General features: G+C 40.1%; 1 protein-coding gene across 4 annotated transcripts in view; it reads left to right on the forward strand.

The window, feature by feature from the left end:
* The window catches only part of SLC22A15 (solute carrier family 22 member 15), an 86178-nt gene extending 69041 nt beyond the window's left edge, over positions 1-17137 (forward strand). The window contains exons 9-12 of one of the 4 annotated variants that reach the window (XR_010840641.1): positions 9342-9462; positions 11742-11818; positions 13878-14066; positions 14391-17137. Coding sequence is in view for 3 of the 4 variants with exons in the window: in XM_059058472.2 (XP_058914455.1) it covers positions 9342-9462; positions 11742-11814; positions 13878-14066; positions 14391-14480 (473 nt within the window). In the remaining variant the exon portion in view is untranslated. The remainder of the gene's footprint in view (positions 1-9341; positions 9463-11741; positions 11819-13877; positions 14067-14390) is intronic. The other 3 variants (XM_059058472.2, XM_067033862.1, XM_067033877.1) reach the window with 3 other exon arrangements.
* The last annotated feature ends 3155 nt before the right edge of the window (positions 17138-20292 follow it).

The raw sequence follows: 20292 nt of genomic DNA on the forward strand, positions 1-20292 counted from the left end.
AACTTTAATTTTAATAGCCTATGATAGTAATGGAGACCAGCTAACCTCCTGTTTTAGACAACTATAAAACCAGACAAAATATAAGAAACACTGATTTTCAGACATTTGACAACAGGCTGCAGAAGACAGAAGTGATCCCTGAGAGAAATGAAACAAGATGTGCCCTAAGAGTACCCTAGCTCAGGTCTCCAGGCCTCAGTGCACAAAGGGACACCCAGCAAATCCTGGTGCTCTTACCAAATTGATAAGGCAGAAAGTAAAGCTTGGGAAGGCCAATATGGCTAGAGTTTCCTGGGCAAACTACTGGAGAGGAGTAAGATATATAGAGGAATATATGGAGTAAGAATTCTAGAGATCTGCAGAAGATCTCTGAGCCCTTGGCTGCTTACTGACCTGGGCATGCATTTGAGACAGCTACTGAGGCTGGGGAGGTGGCCACCAGAAAGGAACAAGTGGAACAATTCTCGGAACCTAGGGCCATGCCTAGTTCGTGTTGCCTTTAGCCAGATGTGGACCACTGGGTAAAGACCTCCTGGGTCAAAGTAGCCCAACACTATAGGCTATGCTGCTATAGCAGAGCTTGCTCTAAAAGTGCTTAAGAAATTCAGAGGATCAAGTGATTCCCAGTAATTTAACTGCATTCCAGGAAAAAGAGCGACAATATGTAAAGGAATACAATAAAATCCAGCGCCTAACAGTGTAACATTCACAACCTCTGGCATCCAGTCAGTATTACCAGGCATGCAAATGAGCAGGAAAATACCTCCCACAACCAGGAGAAATATCAATAGAAACAGAACCAAAAATGACACAGACAATAGAATGAGGAGGCAGGGACCTTAAAACAGCTATTATAAATATACTGCATATGTTTACGAAGGTAGAAGAAAGCAAGATAATAATGAGCAGAGAAAGAGAAGATAGAAGAGGCACACATTACATCTAGGGATGAAACATACATTATATGAAAATAAAAAATAAGCAGTGGATGAGATGAACCACAGAAGAAAAGATCAGTGAGGAAGATATAACAAAAGAAGCTGCAGAACGAAACAAACAAAAGTTGTAGGACAACACCAAGCCCAACAGTTATGCAATGGAACCTGAGAAGGAGGAAGTAAAAAACAAAGATACTTGCAGAAATGATGGTCTACTTCTTTCCAGATTTGATTAAAACTATAAACACATTATGAGAAAGTGGTCAGTTCATCAAAAAGATGTTACAATCCCGACTATTTGTGTGTTTGATGACATTCAAAGCACAGGAAGCAAAATGGACAGAACTGAAAGGAGAAATAGACAAATCCAACATTACAGTTGGATATTTCAGTACTCTCTCTCAGTGACTGATAGAAAAACTGACAGAAAAGAATTAGGATATGGAGACTTAAACGCCAACATGACCTAACTGTCATTTGTCAGACACATTACCTAAAACAGCAGAATATGCATTCTGTCTGAAGTGCACACCCAGGACATGTACCAAGAGAGACCATGTTCTGGGCCATAAAACAAGTTTCAATAAATTTAAAAGGATTGAAATCTTACAAAAATAAGTTCTTTGACCATAATGGAATTAAAGTAGAAATCAATAACAGAAAGCTTTCAGGAAATCCTCAAATATTTGGATTTCAAAAAACATTCTTCTAAAAACACATGGGTCAAAGAAGAAATCAGAAGGGAAATTAGAAAATTTTTAATTAAACAATAATTAAAGTACAACATATTGAGTTTGTGGGATGCAGTAAAGCAGTGCTTAGAGGGAAATTTGTATAATTAAAAAATGTATCAGGCTTCCCTGGTGGTACAGTGGTTATGAATCTGCCTGTCAATGCAGGGGACACAGATTCAATCCCTGGTCCGGGAAGATCCCACATGCTGCAGAGCAGCTAAGCCTCTGTGCCACAGCTACTGAGCCTGTGGTCTAGAGCCTGTGAGCCACAACTACTGAGCCCGCACTCCACAACTACTGAGCCGCGCCGCAACTACTGAAGATCCACACGCTCTAGGGCCAGTGTGCCGCAACTGCTGAGGCCGTGTACTGCAACTACTGAAGCCTGTGTGCCTAGAGCCCGTGCTCCGCAACAAGAGAAGCCACCACGATGAGAAGCCCATACATACACTGCAATGAAGAGTAGTCCCTGCTCACCACAACTAGAGAAAGCCCATGCGCAACAACAAAGACCCAACACAGCCAAAAATAAATTTTTTAAAAAAGTATCAGCAAAAAGGAAGTTTTCAAATCAATGATCTAAGCATCTCCCTTAAGAAAATAGAAGGCAAATTAAAAAAAAAAAAAAGACTGACAAATTAAGCACAAAGTAAGCAAAAGGAAGGAAATAATAAATATAAGTAAAAATCAATAAAATAAAAACATGAAAATAATAGAGAAAAATCAGTGAAACCAAAAGCTGGTTGTTTGAGATCAATAAAATCAATAAGCCACTAGCCACACTAATAAAGGAAAAAGAAAGAAGAAACAGATTACCAGTATCAGGAATGAATGGGGGACATCACTATAGAAACTGTAGACATTTATAAGGGAATATTATAAACATTTTTATGCCAATAAATTCAACTTAGCTAAAATGGATAAATTCCTTGAAAGATACAAACTACCAAAGTGTACAAAACCATAGATAACCTGAATAATCCTTTATCCAGTAAAGATATCTAATTTGTAGTTTAAAACATTCCCACAAAGAGAATTCCAGGCCCAGATGGCTTCACTGGTAAATTATGAAACACATAAGGAAGAAATAACATAATTCTACACATTCTTCCAGAAAAAAAAAAAAAAAGTGAATACTCTTCCAACCCAGTGTGTGAGGTCAGCAATTACCCTGATATTAAAACCAAACAAAGACATTATGAGAAGACTACAGACCAATATCTCTCATTAATATAGATGCAAAAATCTATTAACTAAACATTAGCAAATTCAACAATGAATAAAAAAGGTATAATACATCATGACGAAGAAGGATTTATCCCACAAACGCACAGTTGGTTTAACATTCAAAAGCTAATCAGTGTTATTCACCATATTAAAAGACCAAAAAGAAAAAAAAATCATATGATCATTTCAATACAAGTAGGAAAAGCACTTGTCAGGTTTCAGCACCCATTCTTTACAAAAACTAGCAGCAAGTAGAAGTAGAAGTTTCCTTAGCCTGATAAAGGAAAACCTACAGCTAACATCACGTTTAATGGTGAAAAAACTAAATGCTTGTTCCCTAAGATTGGCAAAAGGCAAGGATATCCATTCTTGCCACATCTTTAGAGCATTGTACTGAAATTATTCATGAATACAATAAAGCAATAAAAAGAAATTAGGGGGATCCAAAATGAAAAGGAAGAACTAAAACTGTCTTTATTCGCAAGACTTCATGATTGTCTCCATAGAAAATCCTAAAAAAAAAATCTATTAGAATAAAGAAATGAGTTTAGCAGTCTTTTGACACACAATTTTAGTTCTATATATTAACAATTTAAAATTGAAGTAAAACAATGCCATTTATAAAAAATAAAAATGAAATATTTAGGAATAAAAACTTAAAAATATGTATGAGACCTGTAGAAAACTGTAAAATATAAAACATTGATGAGAGAAGTTAAAGAAGACTAAATAAATGAATTGGTGGTAATGGTAATAATAAAATAAATGAAGAGCTTACCACGCTCAAGGATCAGAAAATACTAAGACGTCAGTTCTCCCCAAATCAATCTATTTTCAGCACAATCCCAATAAAATTTCCACCAGGCTTCTTTTTGCTGATAGATACTGACAAGTTAATACTAAAATTTCTATGGAACTGCAAATTATATCCAAAATAATTTTTATCAAGAAAAATTAAGTTGGAGGACTTTATTCTAACTAATTTTAAAACTTACTACAAAGTTATTTTAAGACAGTAGGGGAATTCCTTGGACTCGGCACTTTCACTGCTGTGGCCTGCGTTCGATACCTGGTTGAGGAACTAAGATCCCACAAGCCATGAGGCATGGCTTGAAAATTTAAAAAAAAAAAAGTGTGATATTGGCATAATGGTGGATGCATAGATAATAGAATTGAATATGAAATAGATCTATATAATCATTTGATTTTTATTTTATTTTTGAGGGGGCTGAGATTTTATTCACCTTTTAAAAATGTTTCATTCAATCATAACACACATAGAGAAAAATACACATGGTCAATTGATTTTTGATGACAAGTCAATTCAATGAGGAAAAGACAATCTTTTCAATAAACCGTGCTGGAATAATTGGATATCCATATGTAAAAAATTTACCTTCAACCTGCACATCCCATCATATGCAGTAATTAACTTGAAATGAATGGTATGTCTAAATGTTGTGGACAAAGAATCACCAGACATGTCAGTAAACAAAGGATGTTGCAGCCATCAAACCATCAGCCACCATATCTGTTCCCCCTGTGATGCACCCTGAGGTGATTCAGGATGGAGAAAACAGGATATTGGCCCTAGATAGTTAAGGTGCATATCAAAAGAATGATTTCATTGAGCCCAGATTCTTGCATTTTCCCACGAATAGGAAGTGCTAAATTCTTTAACCTGAGATATCTGTTTTTTTCTTTAACTAGCAGTAATCTTTTGATGTTCTGACTATCTGATTTTTTTTTGCGAAAACTCCTATATATCCTGGGTCCTCTTATTGTCCAGAACAGTCCCTCAGAGCTATCTGAGAGGCTGTCTCCCAGGTGTAAGTTCTCAGTGTGTCCCTGGAATGAAACATAATTGTAAACTTTTAGGTTGTGTTTTTTTTTCAGTCCACAGTATAAAGGCTAAAACTACACAACTTCTAAAAGAGAACATGGAAGAAAATCTCAGTGCCTTTGGGCAAAGATTTCTTAAATATAACACAAAAAGCACACGAAAAAATTCATAACTTAGACTTCACCAAAATTAAAACTTTTGCTTTTTTTTTTTTTTTTTTTTTGCGGTATGCGGGCCTCTCACTGTTGTGGCCTCTCCCGTTGCGGAGCACGCTCCGGACGTGCAGGCTCAGCGGCCATGGCTCACGGGCATGTGGGATCTTACCAGGCCGGGGCACGAACCTGTGTCTCCTGCATCGGCAGGCGTACTCCCAACCACTGCGCCACCAGGGAAGCCCAAAACTTTTGCTTTTTAAAAGACATTATTAAGGAAATGAAAAGCAAGGCACAGACTGGGAAGAATATTTGTAAAACGTATACCTGATAAAGGACTTGTACCCAGAAGATAGAGTGGACTCTTACAGTTCAGTAATGAGAAAACAATGGGAGAAAGGTTTAAACAGACACTTCTGCAAAAGGATATAAATATGGAAAATAAGCATGGGAAAAGATGTTCAACATCATTAGACATTAGGGAAATGAAAGTTAAAACCACAATGAGATACCACTACACACCTATTAGAATGGCTAAAATTAAAAAGACTGACCATACCAAATGTCAGCAGTGATTAAGAAAGAACTGGAACTCTCATACACTGCTGATAGAAATGTAAAATGGTACAGAGACTTTGGGTAACATTAGCAGCTTATTTTAAAGAGAAACATAAATTTACTGTCTGATTAAACTTTACCCCAAAGAAGCAGAAACATAGATCCACAAAAGGACTTTGATGTTCATAGTAGCTTTAGTAATAATAGCCCCAAACTGGAAGGAACCCAAATGCCCCTCAGCTGAGGAATGGATAAACAAATTGTGTTATATCCATACAATGAATTACTCACCAGCAACAAAGCAATGAGCTATGACCTACTGATGCAGGGAGCAATGTGGATGAATTCCAAAAGCATTATGCTAACTAAAAAAAGCCAGACACAAAAGCCTACAAACTGAATTATTCCATTCATGTGAAATTCTAGAAATGGCAAAACTATAGTGATGGAATTTTTGGCATATGTGGTATTTTTCTTTAGAAAAAAAAAAAAAAGCCAAAGGAAAGCAAAATGAATTGTGCTTCTTTGCCCAACTTATGTATCATAGTACAGGACCTACAGCTGTGTTAAAGATTTTTAACATATTCATAAACAATAAAAATTTACTATAATCACTCAGTGAATGAAGTGGATGATTAAGTTTAATTTTTCTTATTTGGGTCAGTGAAATGTGACTGTAACGTACTGAGGTATTTTGTTCTGGTGACCCTAGTGGGCTCTGAGAAAACTTCAGATAAGTAGTTCTGAAAATGATGTCCCTGGTATCCTCATCATTGGAATCAACTTAAAACCTCTGAAGTTCAGTACTTCGAAGAATACAAGTGTTTTGAAAATTCCCTTTTTTTCTCCCAAAGATAATTGAGCTTAATTTTTCCTTTTAAATCACTCTTTTTTTCCTAAACAGTCACTTTGAACATTCATTGATAATAGCCAATAATATCTAATTTCATTTTCAGATAAAAACCAAGGTCAGAAATCCAGGGAACCAGCCCAGTGGCCGAAAAGCTTTCCTAAATATTAACTCATGATGACTGATAGACCGGCAGCTCCACAGGCAGGCTAAGAAATAATTTTCTAATAAACAGAGCTGTCTGAAATTGACATGGGCTATCTTTGGAGAGAGTGAGTTCCCCCAGGTTCAAATGGCCACTGCAGACTCCACTGGCAGGAACAAGGAGAGAAGTTTCAAGCATCAGATGAGGTGTCAGGCTGATGGGAGCACTTGTGGGTATGTGGCTGGAGCCAGGCTCCCCAGATGGGCCACTGCTGGAAGTGTCCTGAGCCTCACAGGGGAGAAATCTTCCAGCCTTGGATCTTGTGGGTGTTTAGATGGTAAGCCTTCTGCAACATGTTATTTGAATTTAATTTTCAGGATGGCAATCCCCTAACCTGTTTTAAAGATGTTGTAGAGTATCTCCAACACAGTTCTGGAAGGTGCCATCCTGTATGGGTTGAAAACAGTCCCAAAGATCATTTGCAGTTAAGCAAATGTGCACATTTCTGTTTGCTTCAGTGCCACCCAAGACCTCTTCCTGACTCACTCAGTTTTCTGGAAAATCATTGATGAATTTAATTTGCCCTCATTATTGGTTTACTTGAAGTTGTTAGATATCAAAAGTCCAGACCTATACCTTGAGCATGATTATTTTTCCAGAAGTACCTCATGGCTTAAAATAATATATTCAGTACTTAAAATTGCTGACATATTCTTCCAACTAGCCTGGCAGAAGAGAAGAAGGCCCCAGATGGTCGAGTTTGGCAGTGCCTGGCCCACTGCGTTCAGAACACCATCTTTAAAGTAGTTGAAGTTTTATTTCATAGTCAAGCTGGGAATGTGAAGCTTTTATTTTGGAATGGGATATATTATGCGCCTCCCTCCTCAGACATTGAAAGAACATGCGCACAGATTCTTTTCACTTAATCCCTGTTATCGTCCTTATACTTACTCTTTCAATAAATATTTAGTGAGTTCCACTGTGGTCAGACTATGGGAGGTGTCGTGAGGGAAACAGATACAAACAAGGCCTTAGCCTGAGACAACTCAAAGTGTATTTGGGGGCAGACAAGATGGAAAAGTAAGCAACTACAGGAGAGTGTCTAAAGCATGCCATTTGCATGGATTGGGAAATAGGCACCGTGGAGGTCAAGGGCAGGAAAGAATATTGCATTTGAGTTATTTAAGGGAAGAGTGGTTTGGATGAGCTAGGTATGCAGTCCCAAGGAAGGGACAGGCATGATCTGTTAGTCAGAAATGTCAAAGAGAATGAGAGGCAATTACTTTGGTGATCAGGACATTGCTGCTGACCTTCAAGAATAGGAGTTTCAGGAGAGGATGGTATTGGAGGCCACATTGTAGTGATGTACAGGGCAGATGCGTTTGAGGAAATGGAGGGTCAGTCACTCACTGAAGATGTTTGACTGTGAAGGGGAGAAAGTGCAGTGGAGCCAATGAGAATTTTTGCTTTTTCCTAAGGAGAAGAAGACTGTTATTTTGAAGGTTACGGCCTAGTGGGTTGCTGAAGGGGAGAGGTTAAATGTGTTTGAAAGGGAATAATTAAATTGTAAGATCCCAGAGAAGATAGTATTAATAAAGGAAAGAACCACTGGACAATTGATAGCATTTTTGATAGGGACGTGAACTAGCATAAACTGTATTTTTGTGTTTTATGTAAAAAACATTACATTAAGAAACTGAAATATCATTATTGATTAGTAATCTTCAAGTAAGAAGTTGGGGAGGAGGAAGGATGAAAAGTAGTTCCACATTTAGAGTCTTGTTCTTTAAAGAACGTTAATGTTTTATATCTTCTGTAGTAGTTTAGTGGGATCATTCCTTATCTTTACAATGAAACACAAGGAATGCAAACAGAAGATAGGAGTTTTTTGAGACTCACTCCTCTTGTGAGTCAGGGCTTGTCATGCTGATCAACCTTTTACATCATTGATTGTTGAACTAGGTTGGGAAGAAAGGAGAGGCAAGTAATACCCTTAGATAGGTGGAACTTAACGACTTCCGTGAAGCTTACTTGCCCCCAGTACAGAAGTTTTCAGGGCGCTCTGTCATTCAGGAGTGAGTGCAGATTTTTTTGTTTGTTTGTTTTTTAAATTTTATTGAAGTATAGTTGATTTACAGTGTGTTAATTTCTGCTGTACAGCAAAGTGATTTAGTTATACATATATTCTTTTTCATATTCTTTTCCATTATGGCTTTTACAGGATATTGAATATAGTTCCCTGTGCTAAACAGTAGGACCTTGTTGTTTATCCATTCTCTATATAATAGTTTGCATCTGCTAATCCCAAACTCCCAATCTTTCTCTCCCCCACCCCTCCTCCTTGGCAACCACGTTTCTTCTCTATACCTGTTGAGTCTGTTTTTGTTTCACAGACATGTTCATTTGTGTCATATTTTAGATTCCACAAGTAAGTGATATCATATGGTATTTGTCTTTCTCTGTGTGACTTACTTTGCTTAGTATGATAATCTCTAGGTCCATCCATGTTGCTACAAATGGCATTGTTTCATCCTTTTTTATGGCTGAGTAGTATTCCATTGTGTGTGTGTATGTGTGTGTGTATATATATATATATATATATCACATCTCCTTTATCCATTCATCTGTTGATGGACATTTAGGTTGTGCAGGTTTAATCACACATCACGACAGCCACTGTGTAAGATTTCCTGGGGATGGCCAAAATGCTGAGAAATATTTGCTGTGTGCTGTGTGTGATGACTAAACCTTCTGAATGTGTGTCTGGTTATGTGACCTCTTCACTGTTTTTGAGATCACCACAAATGTCTCTCGCTCCTTCAGAATTAAGTGTGTCACTTAGACGAATTTTTCTCCACCGAGGACCTCACAGATGTGGCACTTGTCCTCCTCAGACACAGGTGTGTTCGCAGTGGTGAACAGCCATTCCTTGTCCCTGCTGGGGAAACTGACCATCAGCGCTGCCTTCAATGTCGTGTATATCTACACCTCGGAGCTGTACCCCACGGTCATCAGGTATGCCTCACACAGAGGCTTCTCCTTCCCATGTCCTGAGTTCTGTTGTCGATGTTTGCATTGACAGAGGCATGGTCCTCACTTCACCTGGAGCACAGGGAGTGTGGGCTAGCAGCAACTCAACAAGAAGTTGTGAGCCCAGAACGTGTGGAGGCTGCTCTTGCCTGCTTGGCTGAGGAAAACTTAACTTTATCTTGGGCTGAATTCCCTGTCAATCGTAGGAGAAGTACTCTGCACTAAACGTATCCCATCACCCAAATAGTGCTTGGATGTCATTTTTATTTCAGTGCATGTGAGTTATTCAGTCAACCCTCCTGTGTCAGGTACACAATGGACCAGGAGACAAGGTCCCTGTTATCACAGAGCCTATATTTTAGCACAAAATATACACATTTAAAAGAAGATGAGACTTCCCTGGTGGCACACTGGTTAAGGATCCGCCTGCCAACGCAGGGGACACAGGTACAATCCCTGGTCCGGGAAGATCCCACACGCCGCGAAGCAACTAAGCCCGTGCGCCGCAACTCCTGAGCCCACATGCCACAACTACTGAAGCCCGCGTGCCTAGAGCCTGTGCTCCACAACAAGAGAAGCCACTGCAGTGAGAAGCCCGCGCACCGCAACGAAGAGTAGCCCTCACTCGCCGCAGCTGGAGGAAGCCCGCGGGCAGCAACGAAGACCCAACGCGGCCAAAAATAAATAAATAAATAAAGATAATTCCCTATAGTTATAAGTGAATATTATACTTACATATTAGTTGTTAAAGGTGGGTTTCAATGAGTAGGACGTGCTTATATCAAAAATAACATTCAGGGCTTCCCTGGTGGCGCAGTGGTTGAGAGTCCGCCTGCCGATGCAGGGGACACGGGTTCGTGCCCTGGTCCGGGAAGATCCCACATGCCGCGGAGCGGCGGGGCCCGTGAGCCATGGCCGCTGAGCCTGCGCGTCCGGAGCCTGTGCTCCGCAACGGGAGAGGCCCGCGTACCGCAAAAAAAAAAAAAAAAAAAAAAAAAACATTCAAAAACAAAACCAAAAAACCCAACATATTCCATCTTAAGTTTCCCCTCATAAAATAAGTCTGAAAACAGAAAAACAAACCTAAATTTGAAGGGCAGGGATGCAGCTTAGTCTTTACAGAACGGCCTCTGTGGGCTGGACCATAGTCCCCCAGTCGGCATTTTCCTCGTCTTTTTTTGAGGATCCTTCCGAACAGATACTTCTTTTTCCCTTATCCATGCAAGAAGCGTAATGGTTCTGTCTGCCTTTTTCCCAGTAAGAGGTCAGGTTGTCTGTGATTGGCTTGTCATTCCCTGATTATTCCCAGAACCTGCTTTCTCTGGCTATTGCCTATAAAACTAGGGTGACCGTTTAGTTCCAAACTGGGACACTTTTGAGAGCGAATGTGGGCATTATTAACAATTTGGCTAGGATAACAGGGTGCTGTACGGTCACCCTACCTATAATCATTATCATTCTCATTTCCTCCCCCTCCTTGCTACCCACATTCCCCAAGAAGGTAATGTTCTTGATTTCCTGAGAATAAATGTCCAATCAATTCCTATTTATATGCCTGATCCTTTCATAGTTAATTAGTTGAGTTTAAAGAAATGGCCAGACTTTTCAGATCATTAAACCCCGGCTCTTCTATGGATGTTTTAACTGATAGGAGACCTAAGACATTTGAACCCAGGAGAACATTTAACAAGAAATATTCACATGCTCATTTCTGCACCAACTTCTATACATGCACTGTCCAATATCACATGTGGCTATTTAAGTTTAAATTAATTAAAATGAAATGAATTAAAAATTCAGTTCTGGGCTTCCCTGGTGGCACAGTGGTTGAGAGTCCACCTGCCAATGCAGGGGACATGGGTTCGTGCCCTGGTCCGGGAAGATCCCACATGCCGCAGAGTGGCTAGGCCCGTGAACCATGGCGGCTGAGCCTGTGCGTCCGGAGCCTGTGCTCTGCAATGGGAGAGGCCACAACAGTGAGAGGCCCGCGTATATAGGCCCCCTCCGCAAAAAAAATTCAGTCCTTCGTTCTTAGTTGCATTGAGCTCTCAGTAACTGCCTGTGTCTGGGGGCTTCCGTATTGGACAGGGCGAGTACAGAACATTTGCAGCATCACAGAAAGTTCTAGTGGGCAGTACTGCTCTGTAGCATCCTGCACTTCCACTTTGGGATTTGTTATTCTGAGCCCACTATCCCTTAGAGTCTTTAAATTGTCCCCCTAGAACTTACTGACTTTTTTTTTTCCTTTTCCTTTTGCCTTTCAGGAATGTTGGGCTTGGAACTTGTTCCATGTTCTCCCGAGTTGGTGGGATTATTGCTCCCTTCATCCCCTCACTGGTTGGTTTGTACCTCCTAGTTTGTTTTTCTTGATTCTCTGCTTTGGAAATGTTTGTGCTTTTGAGTAGAAAGAGGTAACAAACAGCTGCCGTTTTAAGATCAGCCTGACACAAATGTGCACCTTGTGCCTTTTAGATTAAGGATCCATGAGGGCAGATGGACCCTTCCCAGGGATTGGCTGTGTTCATTGGAGAGTTAGCTAATGCCAGCTTGCCCCTTCCTGTCCGCATTTGTACGTTAGTTGATTAGTGAACATTTCCTAAGTTTCTGTTGTGTGCTGAGCTCTGTGCTACGCCCTTTACATACATCATATCATGCAGTCGTCACCACAACCATATGCTGTAGGCATTGGTACCCTGTATTAAGTAACAGAGAGCACAGCACACCACTCGGAAGAGAAAATTAGAAGAGAAGAAGGTGAAGGGGAGATAAAGTAAACTCTATCCAATCTCAAAATGTCCATGTTCTGAGAAAGATCCCATGGAGCCCCTGTGCATGTCTCTGCTTGGTCTCCTCTAGGACTTTCCCAGCCAAGACTTGTTGAAGCGTGATTAGGTTTGATGTGGGGCTTTGAGCCTGTTCTGGAGACAATTGCTCACCACTCAGGCAACTACTCGCCTCATCCTAGTACAGGACGTCTCTGAAATGCCACTGTAGCCTACTCTTTTCTTGAGGAAGTGGGATACACTTCCTTTTTCTGAGTATTTCTCTGTGTTTCATTTTTTTCCCCACATCTTTATTGGAGTATAATTGCTTTACAATGGTGTGTTAGTTTCTTCTTTATAACAAAGTGAATCAGTTATACATATACATATGTTCCCATATCTCTTCCCTTTTGCGTCTCCCTCCCTCCCACCCTCCCTATCCCACCCCTCTAGGTGGTCACAAAGCATCGAGCTGATCTCCCTGTGCTGTGCGGCTGCTTCCCACTATCATGCTCAATTTTAGATCACAAGACCCTTCTTATGAAGGAGTCATATCAGTTCCATTTTGCAAAATGTGTCCAACGCTAGGTGTTTATCATTAATGATGCCCGACTTTGGATGGCTGTCCTAGAACATTATAACACCCAGCGCTGTGTCTTCCCTGAGTCCCACTAAGTTGAGAAGAGGTGAACGTTCCCCTTGATTCAACAACAGCCCACAGTTCTGGGCACGTGTTTGCACGCAGGGGGGCCGGACGTCAGAGTTTTTCGTCCCCCTCCTCTCCCCTCCCCATGCCTCCCTCTCCTCCTCCATCATCTCTTCACCTTTGAAAAATCAGGAAAAATGATCAAAAGGGACATCCTAACTAGCCACCGTATTTGGAAGCCCAAACCGGAAGGTGATAAAGCTGAGTGGCTCCTGTGCAGGAACTCAGGAATGGTAATCAGCTCAGAAATCCCCCAGAGCCCCGTCCTGCAAGAACCTTGGTGTTATCTTTGAAATTGTATGTTTGTATTTAAATTTTCCTGAGAACGTCTTTTGGACCGGCCCGCTACCATGTCCAAACCATGTGTATAGGTTTCTCTAGGCCTTTCTCTTTGTAGAGTGTTTACACCTTTAAGCCCCGTGCCTCTCAGTTCTGGTGCTTAGTGAATCAGAACACATATGTGGGACTGTTTGGCCCATTCCAGGGTCGAGAACGTTAAAGTTCGTTGTCGTCAGCAAATATGCGGGGTGTCTCCTGCGTGTGGAGACCGCTGTGCTGCAGGCCACTCACCTGGAGTAGAAGCTGAGTGTCTGACTCACCACGCACTCTGGCCGTGTGTCTGCCCTGCTCAGACAGCCAAGCCCCTTCCCCACAGTCCCCAGCCCGTGCATGAACAGTCTGCTGCGTCTGCTCCACAGGCCAGCGCTGTCCTTTTGATCTACTCACTCCTGTCTCTGTGCCCGAGGACTGACTGGTTTCCTGGGGTAATTCTCAAAGGGGAAAGAAGACGGGCTTTCTGGTGTATTCTAGTGAGGAGGCAGGACCTGGACAGTAAACATGGCAGGTCCTGGGTCATAAGACTGCTGATGTCATCTGCTAGGAAACTAACACTGAGTTTTTGTTTGTTTTCATTCCACTCCCTGCCCCCATAGAAGTACGTGCAGTGGTCTTTACCCTTCATTGTCTTTGGAGCCACGGGGCTGACCTCAGGCCTCCTGAGTTTATTATTGCCAGAAACCCTTAACAGTCCATTGCTAGAGACGTTTTCTGACCTTCAGGTGTACTCATATCGGAGGCTGGGGGAGGAGGCGTTATCTTTACAGACCTTGGATCCCCCTCAGGTATGATGGAATTTTTCTTAATCATTCAGATTTACCATTCGGATGATGATAGTTTTGGGGGAAAAGGAAAAAAAAAAAGGAATATCTGGTTATATTAAATAGAACTGAGCAAAACTGCTGGAAGAAAAAAAGGTGGGATCTGATAGCAGTTGATTGTCAGAGAAATAAAGATGATTCATTAGCTGTCTTAGAACACTATAGGGGCTAATTCTTAGGGGAATAAATGTCATCAGAGTACATTTGTCAGTTGAACGCTAGACAGTAATTTAATTTTAGAAATGTCGTGACATCATTTCCCTGTCCTTTTCTCCTTTCCTGCTTTAGTCTGTGGACAAGGAGAGCCCTTTAGGGAGTGAGAGTGAGGAAGAGGAAGAGTTTTACGATGCGGATGAAGAGACACAGATGATCAAGTGACGTGTCCCAGCTTCCTCCTCAGATGCAGAGGGTCATCTTCTCTGCCTCCAACGAGGGCAGGTTCTCCCAGGACACTGAAGGGAGCTGTGGAAAGATAGGCTTGAAGAAACATCGAAGGTATTCAGTGTGGCCTGATGTTTTTTAGGCACCAAGGAAGTTGGAGAAGAGATTTCAAGAAACAGGATATCACTGCATCAAGTGAATAGTTGTTAAGAGCCCACAGTTCGGGTTTAGCTCAAAATCATGACCTCTGGCCAGATTGCTGAAGTCCACATGCCAGAGTGGTAAGCTCATTTGTTTCTAGAAGTTTGATTACGTTGCCTTTCAACTTCATTGTGACCTGAAGGCAAATATGTAAAATTTCTTCTCACCATTAACACGTAATCTGTCCACCAAATTTGACATCCGCCCCTCTCAGTTGCTCCTCACCAGGAATCTTTTGAGGCAGGTTGGTGTTAGCATTTTATTCATTTTTTGTGCCAGAAGAAAAGCACTGAGAGGTCATTTGTGTGGCCTGAGGCCTTCCACCTTCATCCCAGTGGATGAAATTTGGGCCCCAGCTTGGTTCCTGGCGCAGTGATTGGCTTGAGCTCCCTGTGCTTTCAGTCAGTCCCACAGATGACCCGCTGGGAAAAGCCAGCTGCACCAGAGTAATGTTCAGAGTCCGAGGTGTGGCTGCCTCTCCCTGGCAGCTCCCTTTGATACTCGAATTGTGTAATTTCTTCAGTTCCCACTTGTGTGCACCTGGAGAAAAATTTCCATCTCAGATTCTAGTACCAGCAATAACTTCCAAACCATGCCCAGTAAATGACGAAGTTTTATAAAGGGGGAGGAGGGCAGTTAAAAATTGACATGTCAAGACTTCGGATGTTAAAAAGGAAAAAAAAGTGCTGTTTTTAATAAGGAAGAAAAGAAAATTATCTTTCACAATTTTCTGTTTGTTTTGTTTTCAGTGTTGTGCAAGGAGGGACTTGGGCAACATTTAAGAACTTGAACTCTTCTAGTCCTAGATCAGCTCCAGCCTGTTTGGTTAGCTAGAATGGAAGGCACAGTAATTTCCTAGTAAATGTTGGTTTTCATTAAGTACTGCTAGCTTTCAAATAAATAAAAGTCGTACTCAGTTTCCTAAAATCATGTGCTGAAACTGTTTCCCATGAAACCTGAATATTATCTCAAATAGGAGTGTTAACCTGGAGTCAACAAGCTTGGACAGTGTTGCTTTAGGTCACTTTCCCAACTGGGAAAATTTCTGTGTTTTCAGAATTTCCATTTCTATTAATCCCTTGGAGAAAAAGAAATTTCACTGGAGATAAAGAGAAGTCATCACGGAGTCTGTTTCTGGGAATCTTGGAGGACTCACCTTGCATTGGCTCCAGCCCTCTCCTGTCCTCTTCCATTGACCTCTTGGTTTGCACTATACCAGTTTGTACCTTTGTTAAAGTATTTTTATGTCTTCATGCCCTTGATTATGTATTGGGCTCTTTATAAATAGGGGTCATCTCTACTACTGTTTATTTCTCGCTGCTATGCCCAGAACACAGTAAGTATTACTGTTTATAGCCGTCAGGGAAATTGTAGAACTCCTCCCAGTATCATTTTTGTAAATCACAGGCAAATCTGACCCAAACTCCCAAATTGTGGAATCTCGCTGTCTTTCTCTGGGAAATGGAGACACTACCCACCATCAAGAGAGGAAGAAAGGAAGATCTTACAAGGACACTTAGAAGCTCTTTATCGTGAAGTTAAACGTAAAACAAGAAACCAACACATAGGTGATTCTTGGTTGGTTGGAGCCCTCTTTGCATTATAAAAGTAATAATCCCATTATAAAAACATGTGGAAACTAGAAGTTTAAAAATGTATTACTCATAGGTCCAACACCCAGAGACAACCAGTGTCATGGCTTTGTTCTCTTTGAAGACCAACTGGGAATCCATCTTTCTATTGGCACTAGGGTTCCCTCTGCCTCTGGCTAGATAATTGAGGATTCCATTAGTTCTGCCCCTGTGTATTCTCTTTTCCCAGCTCCAGGGTAGAAGAAAGGAGGGAAGGGTACACAGTTTGAACACATGTTGCTAAGGCTGGGCTATCAGCTGCTCACGTCAGATGTGTCACTAAATTTTGTTTATTCCTAGATGGTCTTTTGGCAAAGTTTAATAATTACTGTTTTGGGGATTTCCCTGGTGGCACAGTGGTTAAGAATCCACCTGCCAATACAGGGGACATGGGTTTGAGCCCTGGTGCAGGAAGATCCCACATGCCGCAGAGCAACTAAGCCCGTGTGCCACAACTACTGAGCCTGCGCTCTAGAGTCCGTGAGCCACAACTCCTGAGCCCGCGTGCCACAACTCCTGAAGCCCGCGTGCCTAGAGCCCATGCTCCACAACAAGAGAAGCCACCTCAGTGAGAAGCCCGCGCACCACAACAAGGAGTAGCCCCTGCTCACCGCAACTAGAGAAAGCCTACGTGCAGCCACGAAGACCCAACGCAGCCAAAAATAAATAAATTAATTTAAAAAAATAATAATTACTGTTTTTTCATCCCTTTGCCTTTTATAAAAACATATTTTCCTTTTGCTATTAACTGTTGAAAAATAGTGATTGTAGAGATGGTGCACATGAGCATATTTGTATTGATTAAATTATTGGAAAACACTTAATTTATAGGTAACATTTTGTTTGTTCAGATGATTTGTAAAAGGTATCCTTTAAAATTTTTGATTGTGTTCAAAATTAAATATCTTTTCTCCTAAAAAGCAGCAAGAAAACCATAAGACACATAAGAAATCCAAGGGCTTCCCTAGTCAAAAGGTCTTATCAACAGCTTGTCCAGAATCCTGGCACCACATGGATATGTTGAAAGAAACTATTTTGTAGTTTCCTGATTGTTGAGTTAAAACCACTGCCCATTGAAAATGCAGTACTTGTCATTTGGCTGACTTCAAGAAATGTAGACATTCTTCACTACTTAAAAATGAATAAATAAAATACAACAAATAAGCAATTGAAAGTTTCTGGGACACTACTTAAGTAAATGTAATCTGGGCAAATATTTTTATGGAGGTCAAATTGATAAAGGTAATTTTAATAGATTCATATTCCTAATGAAAACATATTGAAATAATTCTCTCTACTAATTAAACTGAATTAAACTGCAGCTTTCTAATAGGACTTACTCTTCCATTACTAATTCTTACTAGATTATTAGTTCTTAAATTGGACATGTATAAAGGATTTTTTTAACAAAGTAAAATGCAGGTATTTTGATTCCTTGTGAATACGATAAAAAATTGTAAAATGTAGACCTTTTGTTCTTACAGAACGTATCAGGATGTACACAGTAACATCTTTGACAAATTGAGCAAATATAGAATCTGCTAGAAATTATGGGTGGTATGTGGGTCAGGGGCTGTAGCAAAGTTAGGGAGTCAGTGGGTACAAAAGATAACTATAAAAGTATTTCTAGAAAGAGAAAAATGCAAAGATACTGCATTGTTAGAAAATGCATCTGTGTAGTATGTTAAAGGGAAAGATCTTATGATTCTCTCAATAGATGCATGAAGATTATTTGACAAAATTCAACACCTATTTAAAATAAAAGCTACTAGCAGACAAGGAGTAAAAGGAAACTTCCTTAGCAGTATAAGGGATATTGTAGCAGGTAAGGTGAATTGACCTAAGGCATCTCTTCACCTTCCCGGGACCTTCAGACTTTCTTGATAATGACCACAATAAGAAATGTATTTTACATATTCTTTCTCTTCCCTGTTCCTCCACCTCTTTCTAATCTCTGTCTCTTTCTCCTCGCCTTACAATACTTAACTATATATATATTTAAAATATATACAGAAAACTTTCATGAAACATGCTTATTCTTGCTTGGTACCCTGATAGCTTATATTCTGTCCCATTTTGTTTTTTAAAATGCCACTTGTGACCCACTAGTAAACTTTTTTTAAACTTCATGACCTACTGTAGTTTAAAAACCCTTGGTTCTTCTCTGTCTTCTTGTACTGCAGAGGCTTTAAAGCTAAGATGTACATTTCCCAAACACCCTTTGCAGCTAGGCTTCTAGGTGCAATTATGTTTCCATCAGTCAGATTCAGATGGAGTTTGGAAGGTGGGGGTGAGGTGGAGGCCATATTTGTGATGCATCGTTTTTTCCTGCTGGGGTCTCCAGGGATAGAGGCATTTGGTCTTGCTGAGGCAGTTTCAGCAGAGATGTTGATAGGGGCAATACTGATTAAAATCTTAACAAGATCTTTTGCATAGAACCTGGCAAAATAATTCTAGTAAAGAAAAATAATGATTTGGGGCTTCCCTAGTGGTGCAGTGGTTAAGAATCCGCCTGCCAATGCAGGGGACATGGGTTCAAGCCCTGGTCCGGGAAGATCCCACATGCCGCAGAGCAACTAAGCCTGTGCACCACAACTGCTGAGCCCACTCTCTAGAGTCTGCGAGCCACAACTACTGAGCCTGTGTGCCAAAACTACTGAAGCCCGTGCACCTAGAGCCTGTGCTCCACAACAAGGGAAGCCACTGCAATGAGAAGTCCATGCACCGCAGCAAAGAGCAGCCCCTGCTCCCTGCAACCAGAGAAAGCCCGCACACAGCAACGAAGACCCAACGCAGCCAAAAATAAATAAATTAAATTAAATTTTTTAAAAAAAGAAAAGTAATTATTCGGAAGTATTCAACAATCCCAAAAAATACGAGCAAGGAGAAGGGACTCAACTTCCTAGATTTTGAAGCCGTGGTGTCAGTGTAGCAATAGATAAGCAGATCAACAGGACATAATAGATCCCAGAATAAGACCAAACATATATAACAATTTGGCATTTTTTGAAGATGGCATGACAAATCAGTGGGAAAAGAACGAACTATTCAATTATTGATGTGGGAACTACTGGTTTTCCATATCAAAGAAAACTAAATTAGGACCCTTCTTCTCACCATAACAAAAATTCCAAATAAGTTGAAGACCTAAATGGAAAAAGTCAAAACTTTAAAACAACTATAAAATGGTATAGGAGAATGTTCTTATGACCTTAGGGGATTGAGGGATTTTTCAGACAAGAAGTAAAAATCACAAATCATTTTTAAAGAGACAGATTGATATGTTTCACTGCATCTAAATTTAAAACTTCTTTCTGTATGACTAGACACACCACAAAGTTAAAAGAAAAGCAATAGATAGGAAGAAAATATTTGCAACTGCTGTAAAAAAAACCAAGAATCAATATCAGAATATAGAAAGAATTAGTGCAGATAAGAAAGAGAAACAATAAGAAAGTTTACAAAAAATATTTTTAGGCAGTTCACAGTTAATAGATGCTCAGCCTCAGTAGAGGATCAGAGAAATGCAAATTGAAAAAAGATTAAGTTATGTAAAATCCATTAGATTAGAGAAAAAAAGAGGCTAATACCAAATTTTGAAGATATGAAAAAAAAGGAATTTATTTACATCCTGATAGTATAAATTTATTCATCAACTAGATTATCAGTAGCAAGTGAGGTTGAAAAATGTAAATGTTCTATGACACAGGAATTTTGCTTCTATATATGTCATGGAAGAGTTTTCAGATATTTTGACTAAAATTTTAAGGAAACTTTCACACTGTGCGACACACAGTACACAAACCTACATATACATATCCACATATATATACAGTACACAAACCTACATATATATATCCACATGTATATATATATATATATATATATATATATATCACCAAGAAATGTTTCATAAAATAATACTAGATACATTGCAATGTATTTTCTATGGTATTATATTTTACTTTAGAATGTTG

This window comes from Kogia breviceps, chromosome 1, assembly GCF_026419965.1.
Source record: "Kogia breviceps isolate mKogBre1 chromosome 1, mKogBre1 haplotype 1, whole genome shotgun sequence".
In the NCBI taxonomy this organism is placed as follows: Eukaryota; Metazoa; Chordata; class Mammalia; order Artiodactyla; family Physeteridae; genus Kogia; species Kogia breviceps.